Raw genomic sequence first — 20,884 nt, 5'->3', positions numbered from 1 at the left:
CTCACTCTGTAGACCAGGCTGGCCTCGAACTCAGAAATCCGCCTGCCTCTGCCTCCCAAGTGCTGGGATTAAAGGCGTGCGCCACCACGCCCGGCTTGGTTGGTTTATTGTCAACTAGATTCAATCTAGAGTCTTCTAGAAAGCGAAAACTTTAATTAAGGCTTTGTCTAGCTCTGATTGGCCTGTGGGCATGTCTGTGGGAGAATGTCTGGATTCCAAATTGATATAGTAGGGACCAATCCACTGTGGGTGGTATCCCGTGGATAGATAAGAAAGCTAGCTAAGGGGCTGGAGAGATGGCTCAGTGGTTAAGAGCACTGACTGCTCTTCCAGAGGTCCTGAGTTCAATTCCCAGCAACCACATGATGGCTCACAACCATCTATAATGGGACCTGATGCCCTCTTCTGAAGACAGCTACAGTGTACTCATGTAAATAAAATAAATAAATCTTAAAAAAAAAAAAAAAAGCTAGCTAAGCCGGGTGTGGTGTTGCACGCCTTTAATCCCAGCACTTGGGAGGCAGAGGCAGGAGGATTTCCGAGTTCGAGGCCAGCCTGGTCTATAGCTATACAGAGAAACCCTGTCTTGGGGAAAAGAAAAGAAAAAAAGAAAAAGAAGAAAGCTAGCTAAGCATAAGCCAGGAAGTAGGGATCCTACAAAGCCCATGCCTTCAAGCTCCTGCCTTCAAATTTATGCTTTGACTTCTCTCAGTAATGGGACTGTGACCTGGAAGTAAAAGCCAAATAAAGAAATCCTTTCTTCTCCTGAGTTGTTTCTAGTAATGGAATTTGTCACAGCAGCAGAATGAAGCTAGAACAGGAGAAAAGCTGGGCACGGAGAGAACCTTTGGCTCTGCCCTTCCTGCTTTGCTTTGGTGAAAGGAAGTGCAACTGCATAGAAAGAGCACCCACGGGAAGGAGTCTGTTCCAGTGCAGCCTCAGAGGAGTGAACAGCAGTGGGGATTCAGAAACTAGGTAAAGCGCCAAGCAAGTGTTCATTCATAAAAGAGAAAACCGAGTTATCTTCCCAGGAAACCATCCTGAAGGAAAGAATTGGAATTAGAGCCAAAAAAGAAACCTATTTTGAGGCAGCACCATGTTCCGGAGTTGTTCCCTGATTTTTGGTTCCCAAGGTCCTGTGGCCTGTGGCCTTTGCTTTTTCGGTTTGGAGAAATAGAATGAGAAAGCAGGTGCCTCTAGCTTTTCCCCTAGCTTGTTGTAGGCCTTTGCTATAAACAAAGGGTTCAGCTTAGCCTGTCGAAAGTCCGTGATACACAAGTCATCTGGGCTCTCTGGCTTCTTCCGGAACCTTGTATGCTCTGTCTTCACAGCCTTCGGTATGTCATACACAAAGAAAACCTTGTTGGTCAGCTTGTTTTGGATCCATGGATTTCTTGAGGCCCAAACAAGTAGTGTTTCTTGTATCTGCATAAGAGCAAAGATCATGGGGCTGGCATATTTTGTGCTCAGGCTGGGGAAGGGGAAGTTCTGGAGCAGTTACTATGGCCCCAAGGAATCAAGCCAAGGGTCAGTGTCTGAGGACTTTTGCCCCAATTCCCCATTGTTGACGCTGAACAGATGAATGAGAGGGATATGGAGGAGAGGGGGGGCGGCTACAGGACAGGAATGTCTTACGCTCTTCTTCACACTCTTGGCCTCTTCTGCATCTAGCATGTCCAGCAGCAAATGGAACACCTTTTCGTTACGGATCCCCAGGGCACCCTGGACAGAGAACGAGTAACTCTGCCTAAGTAGCCAGCCCCAAGAAGGTAAGATCCCCAGCCTCTTTTCCATTCTCTCTTTGAGATGACCCCATGACCTAGAGAGCGATGTGGTTTCTTTCCTTGGCATTTGGGAATCTAGTTCCCAATATTTATCAGAGTAGAGTCCTTTTCTGTAATATTTAAATAGCATCTTTCATACCCACCTATGATATATCCTACTTATCCCAAGGCTTGGACCTTCAATAGAACTAGAATTCTAAAGTAAATGACCTTCCCAAACTACAGTTCTTTCTTATCTCCAGGAACTGCTCAGTCATTTACTTGCCTGCCATCATCAAGACAATCTCGAAGAATTGAGTCAGAAAAAACAGCCCAGCTTACCAAAGAGATGATTGCTTCCTGACGGTCACTGGCATCTGGGCTCATCAGTTGCCTGTGTGGAAGGGGATATATTGTTCAGTGGGAGGGAGGCTGGCTACATCTCAGCCCAGAGTGAGTCCAGCATGATGACAAGTGCTGTTAATTTCATTTCCTTTTCTGGTTTCTCAAATCAGAGAAGCAGCTGGCAGGGACAGATACTATAGTTTGCCATGAAACACTGAAATGATGGGTCAGGGTTTGATTATCACTAGAACTTGATGCCTTCTGAAAGTTCCTTTGGGGTTATAGTGGGGTTTTAGAGCAACCCCGAGTGGTTTAAATAATAACAACAACAACAATAGATAAACAAAAGTCCAGAGTCAGAATGACCTGCCCCAAAGTACAGACACAGTTCTCAGCCAACAACCCTCTTGCCTTCCAGCCCTGTTTAGTTTAACTTACGCCTCCATTAGTTTCATTATTAAAGGCTTCATCTTGAGCACATCCACTGTTTCAGACACAGCCTGCCTTATTACCTGCAAAGTGCAACCACAGAGAGAGGGAATGCAGCGTGCACCACGGCAGTACTACACACACCCTTAATAAACACTTGGGTTTTGTTACAAAGGGGACCTGCCTGGAGCGGTTCTATGGATGGAGCATTCAAGCAAAGGCAGTTACTGTACTGGGAAGGGTGCACAGGCTTTCCTTACTCAGTCTTGGGTTCTGGGATGTTTTCCTGGCGGAAGTGATGATGCAGCTTATAGCTGAAGGATGAGTGGAAGGATGAGGGGAACAGTACATTTACTGGGGTAATGTGACGTGTAGAGTTCAGTGGCAGAGCACTTGCCTACTCTCCACCAGAGCTGAGTTAGTCCTTAGTACTGGAGGGAAAAACCTGAAGAGGTAAACAGGGCTTGAGATGGGACACAAAGTGAGCTATCCCAAAGGCACTGAAAACCACTGAGAAGCGTTATGAAGAGATGAGACAGCCTACATTGTTAGAACAATGTGGAAAGGCTGCATTCTGTAAAGTTAAGTGCAGTGGGATGTGGAGAAAGGCAGGATTGAGTCTGGTCATTTGGGAAAGCTTCCCATAGGATGTGCTATTTGAACCATCCCTGCCTATCACATCTCCTGTTGCCCACAGGTTCCTCAGACTTGTGTAGTTGAGACTGGCTTTGGGTTCCTGATCATCTGAATCTACTTTGCAAGTGCTGGAATTACAAGCGTGTACTACTACACTGGGCTTGGACTAACAATAGCATTTTAATAGGAAGGAAGGGGAAGAAGTGAATAGCAGGGAGTAGCTTGGGTGGCAATTTTTTTTTTTTTTTTGAGACAGGGTTTCTCTATGTAGGGCTGGCTTTCCTGGAACTCACTCTGTAGACCAGGCTAGCCTCGAACTCAGAAATCTGCCTGCCTCTGCCTCCCATTTGCTGGGATTAAAGGCGTGCGCCACCACGCCCGGCCTTTGGGTGGCATTTTTATGCTGAGGAATTGCTTAACCAAAGACAAGTAGATTAAAAATATGGACTGTATGAGAGGGATAGGGTAAAAGCAGTGTCATACTAGAGTGTGAGGTTTGTTGGGAATCCCCATCTCAAGAGAATAAAGAGGAGAACGATTTGAGACTGGGAGCTAGGATCTTACTTGGAAGGGTTCACTATGCATTTTCCTCTTGAGCAAGTCAAATGTAAGTTTCACCAGCCCCTGTGCCTGGATCTTTTCCAGCCCAACAGTCTTGAGCATCTGGGTGGCTTCCAAGCGATCCTAAAGGAAGGCACAGGGAGGTGTGGAAGACAATGCATTTTCCCCTCCTCTTCTAGGTGAAGGAAGGTAGCCTAGAGCTTACATCAATGACATTAGAGTGTAGCTGCTCCAGAATGGCCCTGGTGACAGCAGCTGAGTGAATATTCATCATCTTGACCAGCATCCTAAGTGCCTGTGAAGGGTGAGGAGAAGCATGGTATATTGGTGTACCCAGAGGGGTGTTGATAGCCAAGCAGACCTTAGGGCTAGGCCTAGAACTCACTGGGGAATGGGGTGCTTCTTTCTGCCCTCTTGGCCTTTGGAATGAGAGCACAAGTGGATGTGTGCACACATAAATAGATGAGCACTCCTACCAGATATATGTACCCTGTGCACATATCCATCTCCCCCCCCCCCCAGTTGTGTGTTTCCATATTCATAAACACACAGAGGGCTCTGCTATGCATAGCTGAAGCTTGTTTTCTTTGGGGCGTGAAGGTAGAAGCAAACTCTAACCCAAGTCAACTCTGACCACTGTTGGCCAAGTGCGTCCCATAGATCCCGGCTTCTGCCTCTCATACCTTCATCCTCTGGGACATGGACCCTTTACTCAGACATTGTAGCAAGAACTGTTGGACTATGCTGTTGCTGGGCCTCAGGAACCCCAAGCACAGGGCTGCCTCTAAGGATTCTTCATTCAGTGGCTTGTATATCAGATTCTGCAGCAGAAGCACCAGCTTTTCCTCATACGGGACCTCGGGCTTCTTAGAGGGAAACACGGGTGAAATGAGCAACACCGCGTCTCCAGCTAGCCTTCTTCACCTTTTACTTTTTTTTTTTTTTTTTTGAAGTAGGATCTTCTTTTATAGGTCATCCCAAACTCAGGATTGTCTTGCCTCAGTCTCACTAGAGCTGGGATTTCAGGGTGGTGCTGTCATACCTGGCTCAGGCTTCATGTTTTCTAGAATACTGCTTCCGACCCTTCTCTCTAAAGTAAGCCTGATGCCATCCCATGATCCCCCCTTACTTCCTGCTGTCACCTTCTCTCTCCTAAGTCATATCTCTTTAGAGTGAACTTTTTGAAAGGAACATTACAGTTTAAGAACTCTCAAAGTTCCTTACATAGAGTTAAGAGCCCATTACCTAAGAAGCCCACTAAGCCACATATACTCTAGTGACTAGACCTTCATTTCCTGTTGCTTTTCTTTCTGTTCCACTTCAACAACTGTCTTTCTTGCTGATCTTTGGCCAGGCCAGCCATGTTTCTGCCTTTGGGCTGACCAGTCTTTCTGTCTGGAACACTTTCTCTCAGGGATCTATAAAGCATCTTGATGCCTTTGTTCAAATAATATTGTTCACACTGGACCTTCCCTGTCTACCATATCTAAATTAAAACCCGTCCATTCTCCCTATTCAGCGATCTTGGTGCTCCTTCCTCCCTGCACACTTGTGACCTCTAACATTCTATATACTTTTGTAATTAAATTGTTTTGTGAGTCGTCCCCCCCCCCCCGCCCCGCCCCGCCATCCCCAACAAAGGTAATTGCCTGTTTGGTTTATTGATGTATCCCAAGGGACCGACAGTGTCTGGTGCATAATAACTGTTTAATACAAATTTGCTGAATAAATGGATGAGAAACCGATTCTATTTTACACGAAGTACTGTTGGAATTAAAGAACCAGGGCTCTAAAGGAGGGGCATAAGTGAAAGCTGCATCAGTGGACTTTTAGTTTCTGCCCTTTGTGACAGACATTTTGCTTCAGTGGTCTGTTTTAGAGGTGATGATAACGATAGCTCCAACTGAAAGAGCACAGATAGACTGGTTTCTTGCTGAATCTCATTTAATGATTTCAGCTTTACAGAGCTTGTCTGAATATATCAGCCTATACTTTCATTCAACTTTAGAGGAGATGCAACAAGGGCAGTGTCTTCTATTAAATCTGAGAGTTAGGCAGCCTTCTTCCACACTCAACTCCCAACCAAAATTTCCAGTGACTTTGACCTTCTTTGCCCCAGTTATGGATTCTCCATTCTCAATCACCTTGCTCTCAGGCATAGCAGCCCAGGAGTTCAGCGCTACTCGTAGCCCCACCAGGGTCTCCAGCCTTTGACTTTCCTTGTGTTCCATCAACTGTTTGATGAAAGCCTTGATCACAGACTTATCCAAGCAACCTGGACGAGGAAGGTGTTCAAGTCAGGGCAGGGCCTGTTCCTCTTGGTAAGGACCTATTGAACACCACTTTACTCTTAAGACAGGAGGCCCAACTACTGGTTTCAAGGGGTTGCCATTCTCCCATGAGGTCAGAGAGCTGGCTAAGCATGAATGCAACTTCTAGAGCTTCCCCTGTCCCTCCCTCTACTCTATCTTTTCTTTGCATCCTATCTTCTCTTTGCCCAACAGTGCCCAGGGTGGTTCCCAGACTCTGTAGCATGCTAAGGTTGGAGTGCGGTCATACCTCCTTTCCTTCCACTCATACCTATAAGAACAAAGTGGCTTTACTTTTATCCCTCCCCAACTCCCTACAGAGAGTGAGAACATACCTAGGCTGGCCAGGGATTTATAGGCCTCGTTCTTCACTTTTGTTGAACCAGTTTGAGCCTGATTTAAGAAGGAAATAGTGAAAACACACCATAAAGAAATAGATTTGTCAAAACCTCAGGGATTGTTTTAGTGTAACTTCTACAAAATAGATAACAGAGAGCTAGAACATGACTTATTTGTGGTCACACAGAGTACACATGCAGGATGGTGCAATGGAACAACACCAAGCCAGTGAGTCAGGCTTCTGTGCACATGCACATCTCTGTGTAGTATTGTAGTCACTTGGCCTTAGGCCAGCACATTGTGAGGAAGAAAGGAAGGAAGGAAGGGCTGGGCGTGGTGGCACACGCCTTTAATCCCAGCACTCGGGAGGCAGAGGCAGGTGGATTTCTGAGTTCAAGGCCAGCCTGGTCTACAAAGTGAGTTCTAGGACAGCCAGGGCTACACAGAGAAACCCCGTCTTGAAAAAAAGAAAAAGAAAGAAAGAAAGAAAGAAAGAAAGAAAGAAAGAAAGAAAGAAAGAAAGAAAGAAAGAAAGAAAGAAAGAAAGAGAAAGGAAGGAAGGAAGGAAGGAAGAAAGAAAGAAAGAAAGAAAGAAAGAAAGAAAGAAGGAAAGAAAGAAAGAAAGAGAGAAAGAAAAAGAGAAAGGAAGGAAGGAAGGAAGGAAGAAAGGAAGGAAGGAAGGAAGGAAGGAAGGAAGGAAGGAAGAAAGGAAGAAAGAAAGAAAGAAAGAAAGAAAGAAAGAAAGAAAGAAAGAAAGAAAGAAACCAACATCAACCATAGCAGGGACACTTAGATTAGCATTTGTAAGCCTGGAACAGGCTTTACTTAAATCAGAATGAGCTCAGTCCCAGGACAGTATGTGTTTCTATGTGTGGTGATAGAACCCAAAGGTCTAGTATATGCTAGCCAATGCTTTACTCCTGAGCTATAGCCTCAGCCCTTAGTGTTTCAAGATAGGGTCTTGCTATACAACCAAGGTTGGTCTTGAACTTATGTAGCGAAGGCTCTCGTGAAACATAATCTTCCTACCTCCATCTCCTGAGTACTGGGCTTGCAGGCATGGGCTACTAAGCCTGGCTGTGACTCCAGCTCTTTCCTGGCTTTTCAGTTCAACGTGTTTTCATAGACAAGAAAGATATTCAGATTCCCACTCTCAACTAGCCGTCTAAAGAGGCCAGGGGCATGACTACCGCACAACAGTGGACCTGACCTTTCCTGGTACTCTGGAAGGTCTTGCGTCTTGTGCCCAGACTCCTCTCTCCCCTTTCCCATACCTCAGACCCTCTTTTCTCATCCCCTGAATTCCATGTAGACCCCAGACTCACCACCTGCCACAGTGCTTCCATGACAAACTTGTTACTGATGCCCAGGTGCCCTAAAGCCTGCAGGAAGAGGGATAGAAGAGAGGGAAGGGGAGTCCTTGGACACCAGCTCAAGAATTATCGTGTTCTGCACACAGCTAGACTTTATATCTGGGGTGTCCCTGCCACCTTCCAGCCACCTCTAGCTTGTTTCCCTTTTCCATCTCAGTACCGCTCAGGAAGCTGCCCCTCCAATTTACACCCCTCCCCCCATGCCCATGCTCCTCACGTAGGCTGCATAGCACTGCTCATCCTCTTGTGGAGAGTTCAAGCTGTTGGTGAGCTCCTGCTCATCCAGGGTGGGCCAGGTGAATGGAAGGACAAAACCACAGGACTCCAGTAACCATAGACTCCAGTAAACTGATCCCCAATTTCCCTTCCTTCTGTTTTTCAGGGAAGGACCCAGGGCTGAAGGGTAAGTAGTCTGAACCCGAGGTAGCAAGTCCAAGGTAAAGTATTCTCAGGAAGGGAGTGCCCGCATTCCTTATCCCACCATGATCCTGACCTTTAACCTTTGCCACTTCAGGGGGTCGTTGGTGGGATCTAACAACCCTGGTCCCTCCTTAGGTTTTAAAGTCAACTTGCTGATAGAGACATGGAGGTTTGGCATTTGGGCACTGTCTTTGAAGTACCTGTGTAAGAAATTGTATAGACAGCCATAGTCCCCTTCCTCCCCTCCTCAGGTTACATCCCTACCTCTGCCACAGAGCCTCAACAATGAGACCAGAGAAAGACTGATACTCAAAGAGGAGTCAATGATACCCACTTGATGGAGTTGCCCATCTAGAATCACAGGGTCCTCTCTAGCACTGGACTTCTAGCACTGGACTTGTCCCACTCCATTCCAACCCATCCTGACTCTTTCCCTCTTTTCCTGGAGGAGTTGGGAAGGTGTGAAGAATACAGAGATGAGCAAAGCACACCTTGGGAAGTTTCTTCTTTTCCAAAACAACGATTTTGACTCCCGTTCCTTGCGTTGCTCATTGAGGGTGCGCCAATGTGTGAAGAGATCAGGCTTTTTATCTAAGTGGAGGCAAGGCGTTGCGTTTGGCCTGCTTGGATGCACCCTCCAGCACTCTGGACTTGGGGGAAATGCTTCCTTTGGCACCTGGTGGGAAGAGCAAATGGCAGAAGAGTCAGAGGGCTCCCCCAGGCCATTACTGCAGTGCTCGGGCCAGAGAAAGGGTAGCGAAGGTAGGGAAAACAAACATGAGAGATACCAACTTAAGCTTCTCATCTGGGCTGGAAACACAGCTACCATCTCTTCCATTCTATGACTTGGAACAGTTACTCTACCAATGCCTCAGTCTTCCTCTGTAAAATGGATCTAATTAATCCTTATTCTTTCCTCTCCCACGCAATGGTGAAGCTCAAAAGCACTCAAGATTTTGAAAAGATCTGTAAATTGATCTGAATTCACAGCTTAGTTACTTGAGAATCTCAAATAAGTGATCAGTGAGAAAGGCAGGCCTGGGGGAGGCCAAGGTGAAGGAAAAGAGGCTACTACTTATTCAGACAGTAGCACCTACAGTATGTTGCATAGTTCTGTGCCACCACGAATTTCACAGGCTACTTGAGAAAATGGGCTTCCTTCAGACCCTCTCTTAGCTGTGTGACTACTTCAGTGTGTGTGCTGCTAAGACTACACACAAGGCCTTGTGCATGTCAGATCTCAAGCCTTTTACTACTTGGTACAGTTCTGACTGTAGCTGAGGGGCTCATGTGCACAGTGGTTTTCTATGGATCTGGCCTGGATTCAGCCATCTCTCAAATCTTTCTATCTTTACAACACATCTTTTTTTGGCAACAGGGAGCAGTGGGTTTTTGCCAGTAGCTCCCAACTCAGAAACTGATAAGACCTTATGGGTTTCCCAGTGACTATCAGGACTTCAGTCATGCAATGCTCAACTCAAAGAAGTAGGGTTTCTAGATGTAGCAAGGCACTAATAAGAAACTCCAAAAGATGTCAAATTTGGGTTTCAGGAATGAATAAAATATTTAGGACTTTATATATTTTTTAAAAATCACATGTACTGTTTAGGGGATATTTAAATTTAATTGGTCAGTTTGTGTTTTACCTGGCAACCCCAAGGAGGATTGCTTCTTTAACAAAAATGGCTCATTTTAGCAGACAATCCACATAGTCCAGGCCTTACAGACTTTGTCTCATTAGAAACTACACAAGGGGGCAGGCAGTGTTGACCTATAATGAGAACTCTGGAGGCTCACTCAGAGAAGGGAAGTAACCTGTCTGAGATCACACAGTATTAACGGCAGACCCACAGGTGAGTGTCAGGCTCTGTGAGCTAGCTTGAATTGGGAGGGAGTTTGGTGCTCTTCCTATTTTGGCACAGCTCCTAGAGTAACAAAAATCACTTACCTTGTAACAGGACAAGGGCAGGTGAACAGGAGCCATGGCTTTTTTGAATTCTGGTGAGAGAGCAAAGATATGCAGGTGGTACCAGTAAGTAATTAGAAGTATGAGTTTCAACACCTTGTAAGGCATTCATTTGTTCTGCAGCTAGTAAATACTAGCACCAGGTTTCCCCCCCAGGAACTAGGAGGGTAAATGAGGCATCACCCTTGCCCTTCAGTGGCAGGTAGTCTTCCTGGTACTGTGCCTGGGAGCCTCTCAGAAATGCTGTCAGGAACATCATGTCAACCAGATCCCCAGGGGCCTCCTAATTGAAGTTTAGGGAACACAGGACCAGTAGTGTTCCCAACCCTGGTTGCATATAAGAACCATTGGAATGATATTTGAACATGCCTGGGCTCTGTAGCAGACTAATTGAGTCAGATTTGTGATAATAGAGCCTAGGCATTTTGGGAAGCTCCCCTGGAGATTCCAGTATTCGGTTAAGGGTGACAACTGTTGTTCTCTCTCATTTTCTCAAATGTGAGTATGCATTAGGCTGAGAGAGCTTGTTAAAACCCAGATTCCCGTGCTTGCTTCCGCAGCACATATGCTAAAATTGGAACGATACAGAGAAGATTAGCATGGCCCCTGCGCAAGGATGACATGCAAATTCGTGAAATGTTCCATAGTTTTCAAAAAACAAAACAAAACAAAACCCCCAGATTCCCAGGACTCACCCCCCTAGTATCTGATTCTCTAGGGATTGGGTGGATCTGATCACTCTGGGACATTTTGAAAACTACTGGTTTAGCATTTGAGACAAATTCTGGTCTGCAGTGATTTACAAAGGGAAACGAATGTGGAGATACACACAAGCAGTATAGCTGAGAGGTACCTTCAAGGCTGGGAATCAGATATTTATGTCCTAGAGATAATACAGACCAAGTCTTGTTATAGAAGCAAGAGTTAGCAGGGTAGGGACGCAGAAGCAGGCTGATATCTAAGTTTGAGGCCAGCCTGGTTTACAGACAGTTCTAGGACAGCTGAGGTTGCACAGAGAACCCTGTCTTGTTTGGGGGACTAGGGGTGTTAATCAGGTAAATCAGGGATAAGAGCAGTGGGCTTAGAGAAGACCTTATGCAAGGAGCTGGAGGTGTAAGGTTGGTGTGGAAGGCAAGACACAGGTAAGGGAGAAGCTGGGGGACACACAGGTATCCCAACTTGAGAAAATCCAGCATGTCCTCCTTTGGAAAGAGAGACTTACTGAGGACTGTGATCAACTGTCCAATGGCCTGCCCTGGCCTTTCCCATGGATTTGCTGAACTCAGGGCCTTGTCTGAGATTGGGTCTGGTTTGCTGGCTTTACCTTATCAGGTCCCCACCCCTGGCTTCATTCCTTTCTACCCCATCCTCACTTTTGTTCCGGTTTCGATAGTCCAGCCATGGGCAGTTGGCCATTGGCTTGGGGATTTGAAGAAAATCAGTCTGTTTTTCTTGGCTCTCCATCCTCTTTGGTATAGGTCAGAGGAGAACCAGAGCAGCCAGAAGTTCAGGGATGTGAAGCCAAGAGGGCACAGCTTGAAGAGGCCCTTTCTCTGGTATAAGTGAGACCAGGGAGACACACTCAAGCACTGAGCAACTAGGTTGTCATGGTGAACAGAACACCATTTCCATTGTTGAGTCCCACTGCTGGCCCCTGCTGGCCTCCTGACTCAGCTGTTCACTGAACTTCACTTCCTTCTGCAGCATAATGGTGGAGTCATGTCTGCTCAACTCTAGTAGCTTTGGTGAGGAACAAAGTGTTTGTGAACCATCAAGTTCAAGACAACCCATGTGAAGTACAGGAGTTGTTCACAGAATTGGTCATGGGGAAAATGACCGGGACAGGAAAGCCTCTCTTATACGCACATCCTTCCTCTCTGGCAGGAGGCTGTGTGGTAAGGAGCTGCTGTTCAGATCTCTTCTGTTTGCATATGCTGTTCCATCTACCTTGTATCCTTTCCCTTCCTGCCTGCCTGTCAGATTGTCACTCAGATCTTTCAAATTCATACCAATGCTATATCATTTCTGAAGGCTTTCCTTTCCCAAGCTCCCCTCCCCACATGACTCAGTGATGTAATCCCTAGCATGTAGTAGTTCAGTACACAGTAAGAAGCCTACTATGTGTCTTGTTTTCTTTTTTTGTTGTTGTTGTTGTTGCTGCGATTAAGATGTTCTCACAAAGGCAACTTCAGGATGAAAGTGTTATTTTATTTCATAGTTCAGGATACAGTCCACTGTGACAGAGAAGTCACAGCAGCCTGGCCAGTCACAGTGAGACCATAGGTCATACTCTCTCCATTCAGTCCAGAGCCTGACTCCTGAGATGGTATTGCCCACATTATAGATAGATCTTCCTACTCCTAATAAGCTTATCAAGGGGCTGGAGAGGTAGCTCAGCAGTTATGATCATCAGGGAAGACCTGACTTTGGTTCCCAGCACCTACTTGACAATTCACAATAGTTTGTACCTTCAGTTCTAGGAGATCTAATGCCCTCATTTGACCTGTGTGCACCAAGAACACATGTGGTACACATGCACACAGGTAAACATTCATACAAAGAAAAGAAATATATGAATTTTAAAATCCATCTTTAAAAAAAGAAAAAGGGGAATCTCTCCCAGGTATGGCCAGTGGCTTAGTTCATTCTAGATCCATTCAGTCTTGATAACCGAAGATTAACCATGACACTACATATCAAGACAACAGGGACCATGGGGGCTAGAGATGTGGCTTACTGGTTAAGAGCACCTGTTGCTCTTGTGGAAGACCTGAGTTCTGTTCCCAGCACCCACATGGCTGGCAACTATCTACTACCTCAGTTACAAGGAATCCAGCAGGAACACATGTGGTGCGCATACCTGTAAGCTTGCAAAGCAATACATGTAAAGAAGAATAAGGAAATCTAAAAAAAAAAAACACCCTAAAAAATATGTATCACTGGCTTGATCCTTATTTAATCAGACTTGATATAAATAAACTGACATGAGTGCTTTTATGTGCTGCACAGAGAAAGATAACATTCTCAAGTGGAAGTCCTACCAGAATTACTTAATCTGAGTCCAATTGTAAGGAAATAAGAAACCTAAATGATAAGTATGCTACAAAAATATAAACTAAACAATTTCAATGCCCTTAAGGATGAAAAAAGAATGTCTAGCCAGGTGATGTAGCAGACACTTATAATCCCATCCTGAAAGCGCAAGGCCAGTCTGGGCTATCTACTGAGATCCTGCTTCAATAAACGAAACGAATGGCTAGGCATGGTGGGTCAGCCATGTAGGCTCAGCACTGAAGATGGAGGGGGTTATCTTAAGGTCTAGGCCACCCTGGTCTACATAGGGAGTTCAAGGCAGTTTAGGCTACATAGGACGCTCCCCCCTGCCCCCGAAAACAAAAGCCAAAAAATGTGTTAACACTAAAAAGGCCAGTTGTAGTAGTGCATGCCTTCAATCCCAGCACTCAGGAGGCAGAGGCAGGTGGGTGTGCTTCTCGTTCTCTTCCTCTCTGTCTCTGTCTCTGTCTCTGTCTCTGTCTCTGTCTCTGTCTCTGTGGTGTGTGTGTGTGTGTTCATGTGTTTGGTTCTCTCTCTCTCTCATGGACACACACACACACACACACAGAGAGACAGAGAGAGAGAGAGAGAGAGAGAGAGAGAGAGAGAGAGAGAGAGAGAGAGAGAACAAAAGTGAAATGTGCTAACACTGAAAAGGCCAGTTGTGGCAGTCCATGCCTTTAATCCCAGCACTCAAGAGGCAGAGGCAGGTGGATTCCTGAGAGTTTCAGACCACCCAGATTTACACAGCCCGTTCTAAGACAGCCCTGGCTTCACAAAGAGACACTGTTTGTTTGCTTTTGTTTGTTTGTTTGTTTTTTAAATAACACCAAAATGACATTCCACTTAATTCAGTGTTTCTACTGAATCGGATTCTTAATAAAAAACATTCATAGAGGGCATTATTGGGCCAGTGGGGATGTGACAATGTATATTTGACAATTGTTTCTTAGAAAATAATAGTGTCCTTGTTTCCTGTTTCTCACTTTGTGGTTATGTAGAATGTTCTTTTCCTTGGTAGACAATACTGAAACCCTTACTGGTGTAGTGGTATTGTACATCCAGTTTCAGATGGCTCAGAAAAAAAGGTATATACCAGAGGGAAGGGGAGGGTATTTTGATAAGTTTAAAAAGTTGAGAATTGCCGGGCGGTGGTGGTGCACGCCTTTAATTCCAGCACTCGGGAGGCAGAGGCAGGCGGATTTCTGAGTTCGAGGCCAGCCTGGTCTACAGAGTGAGTTCCAGGACAGCCAGGGCTATACAGAGAAACCCTGTCTTGAAAAAAAACAAAACAAAACAAAAAAACCCCCAACCCCAACAACAAACAAACAACAACAAAAACAAAAAACAAATAAAAAGTTGAGAATTGAAGATGGCAAGACATAGACATTTGAATTAGATTTAGTGAGTTTTAAAACTTAACTTTAAACTTGTTTTTCTTTCTTTCTTTTTTTTTTTTTCTTTTTTTTTTTTTTTTTTTTGGATTTTCGAGACAGGGTTTCTCTGTGTAGCCCTGGCTGTCCTGGAACTCACTTTGTAGACCAGGCTGGCCTCGAACTCAGAAATCTGCCTGCCTCTGCCTCCTGAGTGCTGGGATTTAAGGCGTGTGCCACCACGCCCAGCTTTGTTTTTCTTTTGTTGTGGTGATTTGGACAAATAATTTCAATTTACCTTGAATTTTTCCTGACTGTTGGGCTGGTGAGATGGTTCAGTGAGCAGAGATTTTGCTGTGCAAGCCTCCTTACCTGAGCTCCATCCCATGAGAAGGAAGGAGAAGATGGAACCCTCTCCTTGGACCTCCACATTTGTGCCATGGCTATATGTCTGAATGTCCGTGTGTGTGTGTGTGTGTGTGTGTGTGTGTGCATGTGTGGTCTTATTTCTGTCTCTCAAACATATAATTTAAAAAGGAAAGCATGTTCATACTGTAGGAAGAGCTAGTATTAGTGCCCATCCCAAGGTTATAAAGTGAAAGAAGGTTTTGAATGTGAGGGACTGAGCCAGTGCTTGGCACATTGTGTTCAACTAATAGTGCTTACAGCTATGGCTGGTATTTATAACGTTCACCTGAAGGGGCACAGGTGGTAGAAAGGTGGAGCACCCTCTCTTCAAAGGCGCTGGTACAGTTTGGTAGTTATCGGCCTCTGAAATTGTCCTGAAGCCACTATGGGTAATGATAGTGTTAAAGGAACCCACTGGAGGTAAGGTATAGGACAGGCTAAGCTAGAAGGGTCAGTTAAAGCCTGGGGAAGAAAGGAGGTCCAGATAAATCCTTGGAGACTTACAGGTAGACTTACATCACGGTGCTTAGACTTCAACCCTAGTGGGTAAACCACTGGTTATTTTACCTGCTTTGCCTGTCTATGCTAACTACACAGGCCACACCTCCTAAACCTGGTGTCGATACCAGGTATGTGCCGAGATATCTGCATGCTTAATACTTGTGGGCAAGAGGGTTTCTTAGGAAGAAGTCACACTAGGAGCCAGCTTTGTCCTTGCAGCTGAAATTTTAATGAGATGCTGATTTCTTGGGTTTGCTGTGCAGAGCCTCGGAGCAGCTGAGATGCCCATTTTCCCAGGAAGGAGTAGGAATAGGGGGTTCCTGAGTGCAATCCCCAAGCTGGTTAGGACTAGAGCAAGCAATGACAGGGAAGCAAGCTATCCAGGGTCAGAATCAAGAAACCCTCTATCCTAGCTCATCTCCAAATAGTTGATGTATTCTTGAACCCACTTCTTCTCTGGGTTGGCACATACTTGACGGTTCCTTCGAGTGACAAACCTGCAGGAGAGAGAAAGGTCAACACTGGGGCAGCGTTTGGTGTACGGGCACAGAAAAGCATAAAGGTGATAAGAGCTGGGGAGTGCGTTTTTGTAGCTCCATACTGTTTTCTTCCTTTCTTTCTTCCTTTTCTTTCCTATCAAGATTGCTCAGGGCCGGGCGTGGTGGCGCACGCCTTTAATCCCAGCACTTGGGAGGCAGAGGCAGGTGGATTTCTGAGTTGGAGGCCAGCCTGGTCTACAGAGTGAGTTCCAGGACAGCCAGGACTATACAGAGAAACCCTGTCTCGGAAAAAAAAAAAAAAAAAAAAAAAAAAAAAAAAAGATTGCTCAGGTCCCCATTTCCCCATCCTTTATACAGTATGTGATACCAAAGAACAAATCTCCTTTGCTAAGTCTTTCCTTCTCTCCTCTGTTTTTGGAGCCCTCTCTGTTCATCTGACTTCCCCTTCCACCTGTCTCTGAAGAGCAGGTGTCCTCAAAGAAATTGTCCCCCTTACCTTCTCCCTTTTCCAATCTCTGGCCCCAGGCCTGCATATAGTTGATGCTTGGTGAATATTGGATGAATGACTGGATGAAAGAATCACATTCATTCATTCTTACCACATGTATGCATTCATGCGCGCGAGCACGCGCACACACACACACCTGTGCAATAGTAAGTTGATACTTCTTTATACCCATTATGTGCCAGGGGATGATCTAAGTGATTATTATTTTTTTCTGTGGCCTAGTGAAAGAAATGCCTTAATTATCCTCTTTTGGAACTACCTCGGAGAGGTTGAGGGGCCCCAGTTTATCAAACAATATAATTAGGGTTCTAACATGCAGACCAGCTGGGTGGCCAAGGATGACTAAGACAATGTTGCCCAGCCTCTTTTATTGGCAGTTCCTGGACTCTGTCTTCAGCCCTTGGCTTGCACTCCATCTGGCATCTCCATGGATTGTCTTGCTGGGACTTTGCTTGGTTCCTTCCTCTTTACACAGTTGGCCCTGCACACCTGCACACCTGCACACCTGCACACCTCTCCGTCTCTGACTGGAAACCTCAGCATCTGCGTCTCTTCTGTCCTTGCTCCTGACCACAAGTCCCTCACTCTGGCTGACTCATCCTCCCACACTCCTGACTCTTGCTTCTTCTGGCCTCCAGGTACCACCACTCTGCTGACAATAGTACACGTGTGGGTGACTTCAACCGCCTCTTCTCCAGACCTCCTCCTAGGCTTTGTCTGGACCTGGTCATTTTACTCTTGCCAGCTCTAGGTTTTGCTTCAGTTTCCTGACACTCGAGGTGCCCTTTGCTTTCCTGCATATGTCCCTACAAACCAAAGTAGGTGTCCATGTGTTCTCAGATACACCCGTGTCACACACATCAGAAACACCCGTGTCACACACACTTCTCTACTCCTAACCTTGACACAAACAGCATCTTTTTATGGTAATCACCTGCCTCACCCTTGAAGCTAGACACACCCCCTCCTCTCCTCTAGTAAGGTTTTATAGGGTGCCATAGATCATTCTGTGTCCAACTTATCAGTCTTACTAGATGAAATTTCCATAGCCAAGGATGACAATTTTATTCATTTCTGCCGGCTCATAATAGGTGCTCAAGGAAGGATTGTGTTTAAAAAGTCTTATTTTAGAGCTAAATTTGGTAATATTAGATAGTAATATTACACTGACGTTCATCTTTGCCAGGGCTACAAAAAGTCTTTGGATTAAAACTCTTCACCCTTTTACTGGAAACTTTATGATTTCTTCTTTTTCTTTTTTACATTTATGTAGATGAGTATTCATCTGCATGTATTTGTGTACCACATGTGTGCCTGAGGAGGTCGGAAGAGGGTATTGGATCCCCTGGAACTGGAGTTACAGAGTGAGCCACCATGTAATGAGTGAGCCACCATGTAACAAGTGAGCCACCTTGTAACGAATGAGCCAACGTGTGGATGTTGGGATGGAGGTTGATCCTCTGCAAGAGCAAGCAGTGCTCTTAACCACTGAACCATCTCTCCAGCTCTCCATTTTCACTCTGTAAATCATTATCTTAAGCTTCTTAAGCTTCCTGTCACTAATACCTTTATTTTATAACAGGAAGTAGGTCCAGAGACAGACTGCATCCCTCTCCTACTGTGCAGCTTTGAGTAGGCCCGCAAATGCCTCTGTATCTGTTTCATTACATGGAGAGACTTGTGCATACCCACCAGGGCTATATGCACAATTTAGAGACAGTACACATAGACACAACATGCCAGCAAGCACCCTCTGTGTCGTAGGGACTGTTATATTTCCCCAAATCTATCAATATGCATATTTAAAGCTGAGTCTCATTATAACTTCTTAAATGGATAGATTTTTAGATTTTATTTACTTGATTGAAATTAGGGAACTGACCTTGATCCATCCTCCCTAGTTCCTCAGAGGATCAGGCAAAGGTTGGTGTCCTAGGAACTGTGTCTATCTCTATAGGCTATGGTTCTCAACCTTCCTAATGCTGCGGCCCTTCTCATGTTGTGGTGACCCCCAACCATGAAATTGTCTTTGTTACTATTTCATAATTGTAATGTTGTTACTGTTATGAATTGTAATGTCAATATTTTTGGAGATAGACATTTGCCAAAGGGGACCCGACCCACAGATTGAGAACTGCTGCTCTAGGGCTCCCGTGTCTAGTCCTTTAATGTTACAGTTGGAGACTCTGAGCTGGAGACATGGAGCCATAGCTATTAGAGGAGCCCGGAGAGTGAGTGGGAGTGCGAGGGGCACCCCTGAGAAGGATCATGGAGGGGTTGTGGGATGGCTTCTATACCCACAGAGGAACCCACGGGGCTGAGACTCACACGACTGCAAGGTTGGAGCACTTGCTGCTGGTGTAGAAATACTCCTTGACGTGGGCACGAGGCAGCGCGAGGGAGAGGTAGGCAAAGCAGCAGGGAGTGGTATCTGAGCCATCTGGGAGAAGGAAGAAAGGAAACCCTTTTATTCATTGCCAGCTATGCTGGGCTCTTTACACGATTTATCTTAAAAGCAGTGACTGTCGTTGTCTACCTTGGCAGGAATGGCTCAGAGGACACATTTGCCATGGTGGAGAGTTCAACAGAAGCCTGTTTTGTCTGGTCCGTGAGCCAAGCCTGTGCCTTGTGCTCTGTACTGTAAGCCCCTGCTGGGATCGCTCTCCTCACTCTGTGCCTTCTGCCCTTAGCAGAGCTTTCAGAGCTCCCCTGGTGGATTCAAAGCTTGGTGTCTTCAAGGTGTAGGATGAGTTCTGGGGGAGCACCCAAGCTGAGGCTCCATATCTTAGTGATGATCCTAAGCGGGGCCTGAAAGTGCACATAGCATCCTGGGACCTGGCTGGCCTGTATCGAGGGGCTCTGACGAGAGAAGCTCTTGGTGGTCACTTAATTCATCCCACAGCAGAGCTGCGGTGCTTAGCTTCCCAGTCAGATAGGGCTTTTGGAATACAAGTTTCCTCAATTGTAGCAGTGTGCACCCTTAGACAAGAATCTCAGTGTCCTTAGGCCTCTGTTCCCCAGTGCAACACAAGAGCAAGCCCCATTTCTTTTCTCACTATGAAGTGAAAGACCATCCCACCTAAAACAGTATTACACATTTCTTAGAAACCACGCTGGTGACAGATATGAGCAAGCCATTTTTCAAAGGTCAGCCTTCTGATATGCCCGGCACCAGTTCACACGTAAGGAGTGCCTGCAGAGTTCATAATATCATCTTTGAAGACACAGAAAAGTTCCTCCAAGGGTCCTGCCATAATATACAAGACATCTAACAGTGATGACAGGGTAGCCGTGTCAAGGATACATAAGAATGCACAGCAGCATACACAGTAGGATTGGAAAGAAGGGGAGGTCTGGGTATCAAGATGGGTTGGCATCGAGGGAGAGCGGGGCTGTGATGGTCAGAACCCTCGACTTACATGGTGAGGCAGGTGCAGGGGTGCAGAGGGCGGCTGCCGTGAGGATGATGGTGAGGGCAGCTGCAGAGATCTTCATGGTATCCGAGGCAGAGGCTGTGGGAGATGCATGTGCTGTCTCAGAGTCCTCTGCAAGGGGTGCTCTGCAGCTCAGGCAGACCTTTTATAGGGAGCCAGGGTAGCAGAGGAAGTGCCCCCCCCCCCAACCCCAGGACTTGGGGAGTTTCCACAAAAGATACCAAACACTTGCTGCTGTCATAAAATGAAAACACACAAAATGGAAAAGAAAACTGAAATCACCCTTGGAAGCATGACTCTGCCTCTAACTGCCCTCCAGTCCAGGATGACTTATTGGCTCCCTCTCTGGCCAAATACAGTAGGGGAAAATCTCTTCCTCCCCGTCCCGCTCAGATCAGCCGTCCCACTCAGGGCCTCTCCAGGTAGCAGGGAGCTGTTGTCTTAAGGCAAGTAGGGGTCAGTTAAGGTCAAGCCATTGGTCTCCACTTGGCAAATTCCCAAGTTGTAGCCCAGACTTGATTTTGGTCTTTCTGTTTTCTCCATGGAAGAATATTTGTCATGAGCATACCATGTCAGAAACAGAACACACTTGTGTCATTGATAACAATAAGTTAACAAGGTATAGGAGATTTGTTGTAAGCAATTTGCCAGGTAATCCTGATTCCCAGATAACTAGGTAGATATAGGCATACTTACACATGTGTGTGACATGTGATCTGAGAGTTAACATTAGTAACTAAGATAGGAACAAAAGAGTTGTGTCCTGTATGTCCATCTATTATCTATCTGTAATATCTATTTATTGTCTGTCTGCCTGCCTGCCTGCCTGCCTGTCTGTCTGTCTGTCTGTCTAGGAGTCGAGGGAGCTGATAGGGCTACAAAGAGTCTCTGTGGAAATAAAGAATTTTAAAAACGTGTGTGTGTGTGTGTGTGCGTGTGCGTGTGCATGTGTGTGTGTGTGCATG

The 20,884-nt window shown here is 45.8% G+C and overlaps 2 protein-coding genes and 1 non-coding gene across 5 annotated transcripts; 1 reads left to right on the top strand and 2 right to left on the bottom strand.

Annotated features, from left to right (window-relative positions):
• Positions 1–1,055: 1,055 nt before the first annotated feature.
• On the bottom strand, positions 1,056–11,666 carry Heatr9 (HEAT repeat containing 9). 3 transcript variants are annotated; one of them, XM_021177634.3, is made up of 15 exons: positions 11,515–11,666; positions 10,124–10,173; positions 8,667–8,851; positions 8,249–8,375; positions 7,973–8,029; positions 7,708–7,764; positions 6,379–6,436; positions 5,879–6,009; positions 4,418–4,600; positions 3,940–4,029; positions 3,738–3,857; positions 2,547–2,620; positions 2,106–2,157; positions 1,636–1,722; positions 1,056–1,425 (listed from the first exon to the last, which is right to left on the bottom strand). In XM_021177634.3, exons 1-15 carry the CDS (start codon positions 11,603–11,605, stop codon positions 1,060–1,062), a joined length of 1,728 nt encoding a protein of 575 aa, XP_021033293.1. In that variant the 5' UTR covers positions 11,606–11,666; the 3' UTR covers positions 1,056–1,059. The 3 variants fall into 3 exon arrangements, with proteins under 3 accessions (XP_021033293.1, XP_085685378.1, XP_085685379.1); XM_085829252.1 differs by having other exon boundaries at positions 4,418–4,597; XM_085829253.1 differs by lacking the exon at positions 7,973–8,029.
• Positions 10,686–10,792, top strand: LOC115032756 (U6 spliceosomal RNA). Its single transcript, XR_003838356.1, has one exon. It is a non-coding gene; the product is annotated as a U6 spliceosomal RNA (small nuclear RNA).
• A 4,017-nt stretch (positions 11,667–15,683) lies between the features above and the next one.
• On the bottom strand, positions 15,684–20,025 carry Ccl5 (C-C motif chemokine ligand 5). Its single transcript, XM_021177952.2, has 3 exons — positions 19,905–20,025; positions 18,814–18,925; positions 15,684–15,974 (listed from the first exon to the last, which is right to left on the bottom strand). The coding sequence occupies exons 1-3, from the start codon at positions 19,978–19,980 to the stop codon at positions 15,887–15,889; spliced, it is 276 nt and encodes a 91-aa protein (XP_021033611.1). The 5' UTR covers positions 19,981–20,025; the 3' UTR covers positions 15,684–15,886.
• Positions 20,026–20,884: the final 859 nt, after the last annotated feature.

This window comes from Mus caroli, unplaced genomic scaffold (genome assembly GCF_978045245.1).
Source record: "Mus caroli unplaced genomic scaffold, Mus_caroli_1 scaffold_13, whole genome shotgun sequence".
Classification (NCBI taxonomy): Eukaryota; Metazoa; Chordata; class Mammalia; order Rodentia; family Muridae; genus Mus; species Mus caroli.
Note: the sequence above shows the minus strand (reverse complement) of the source record. Positions and strands in the feature narration are given on the sequence as shown.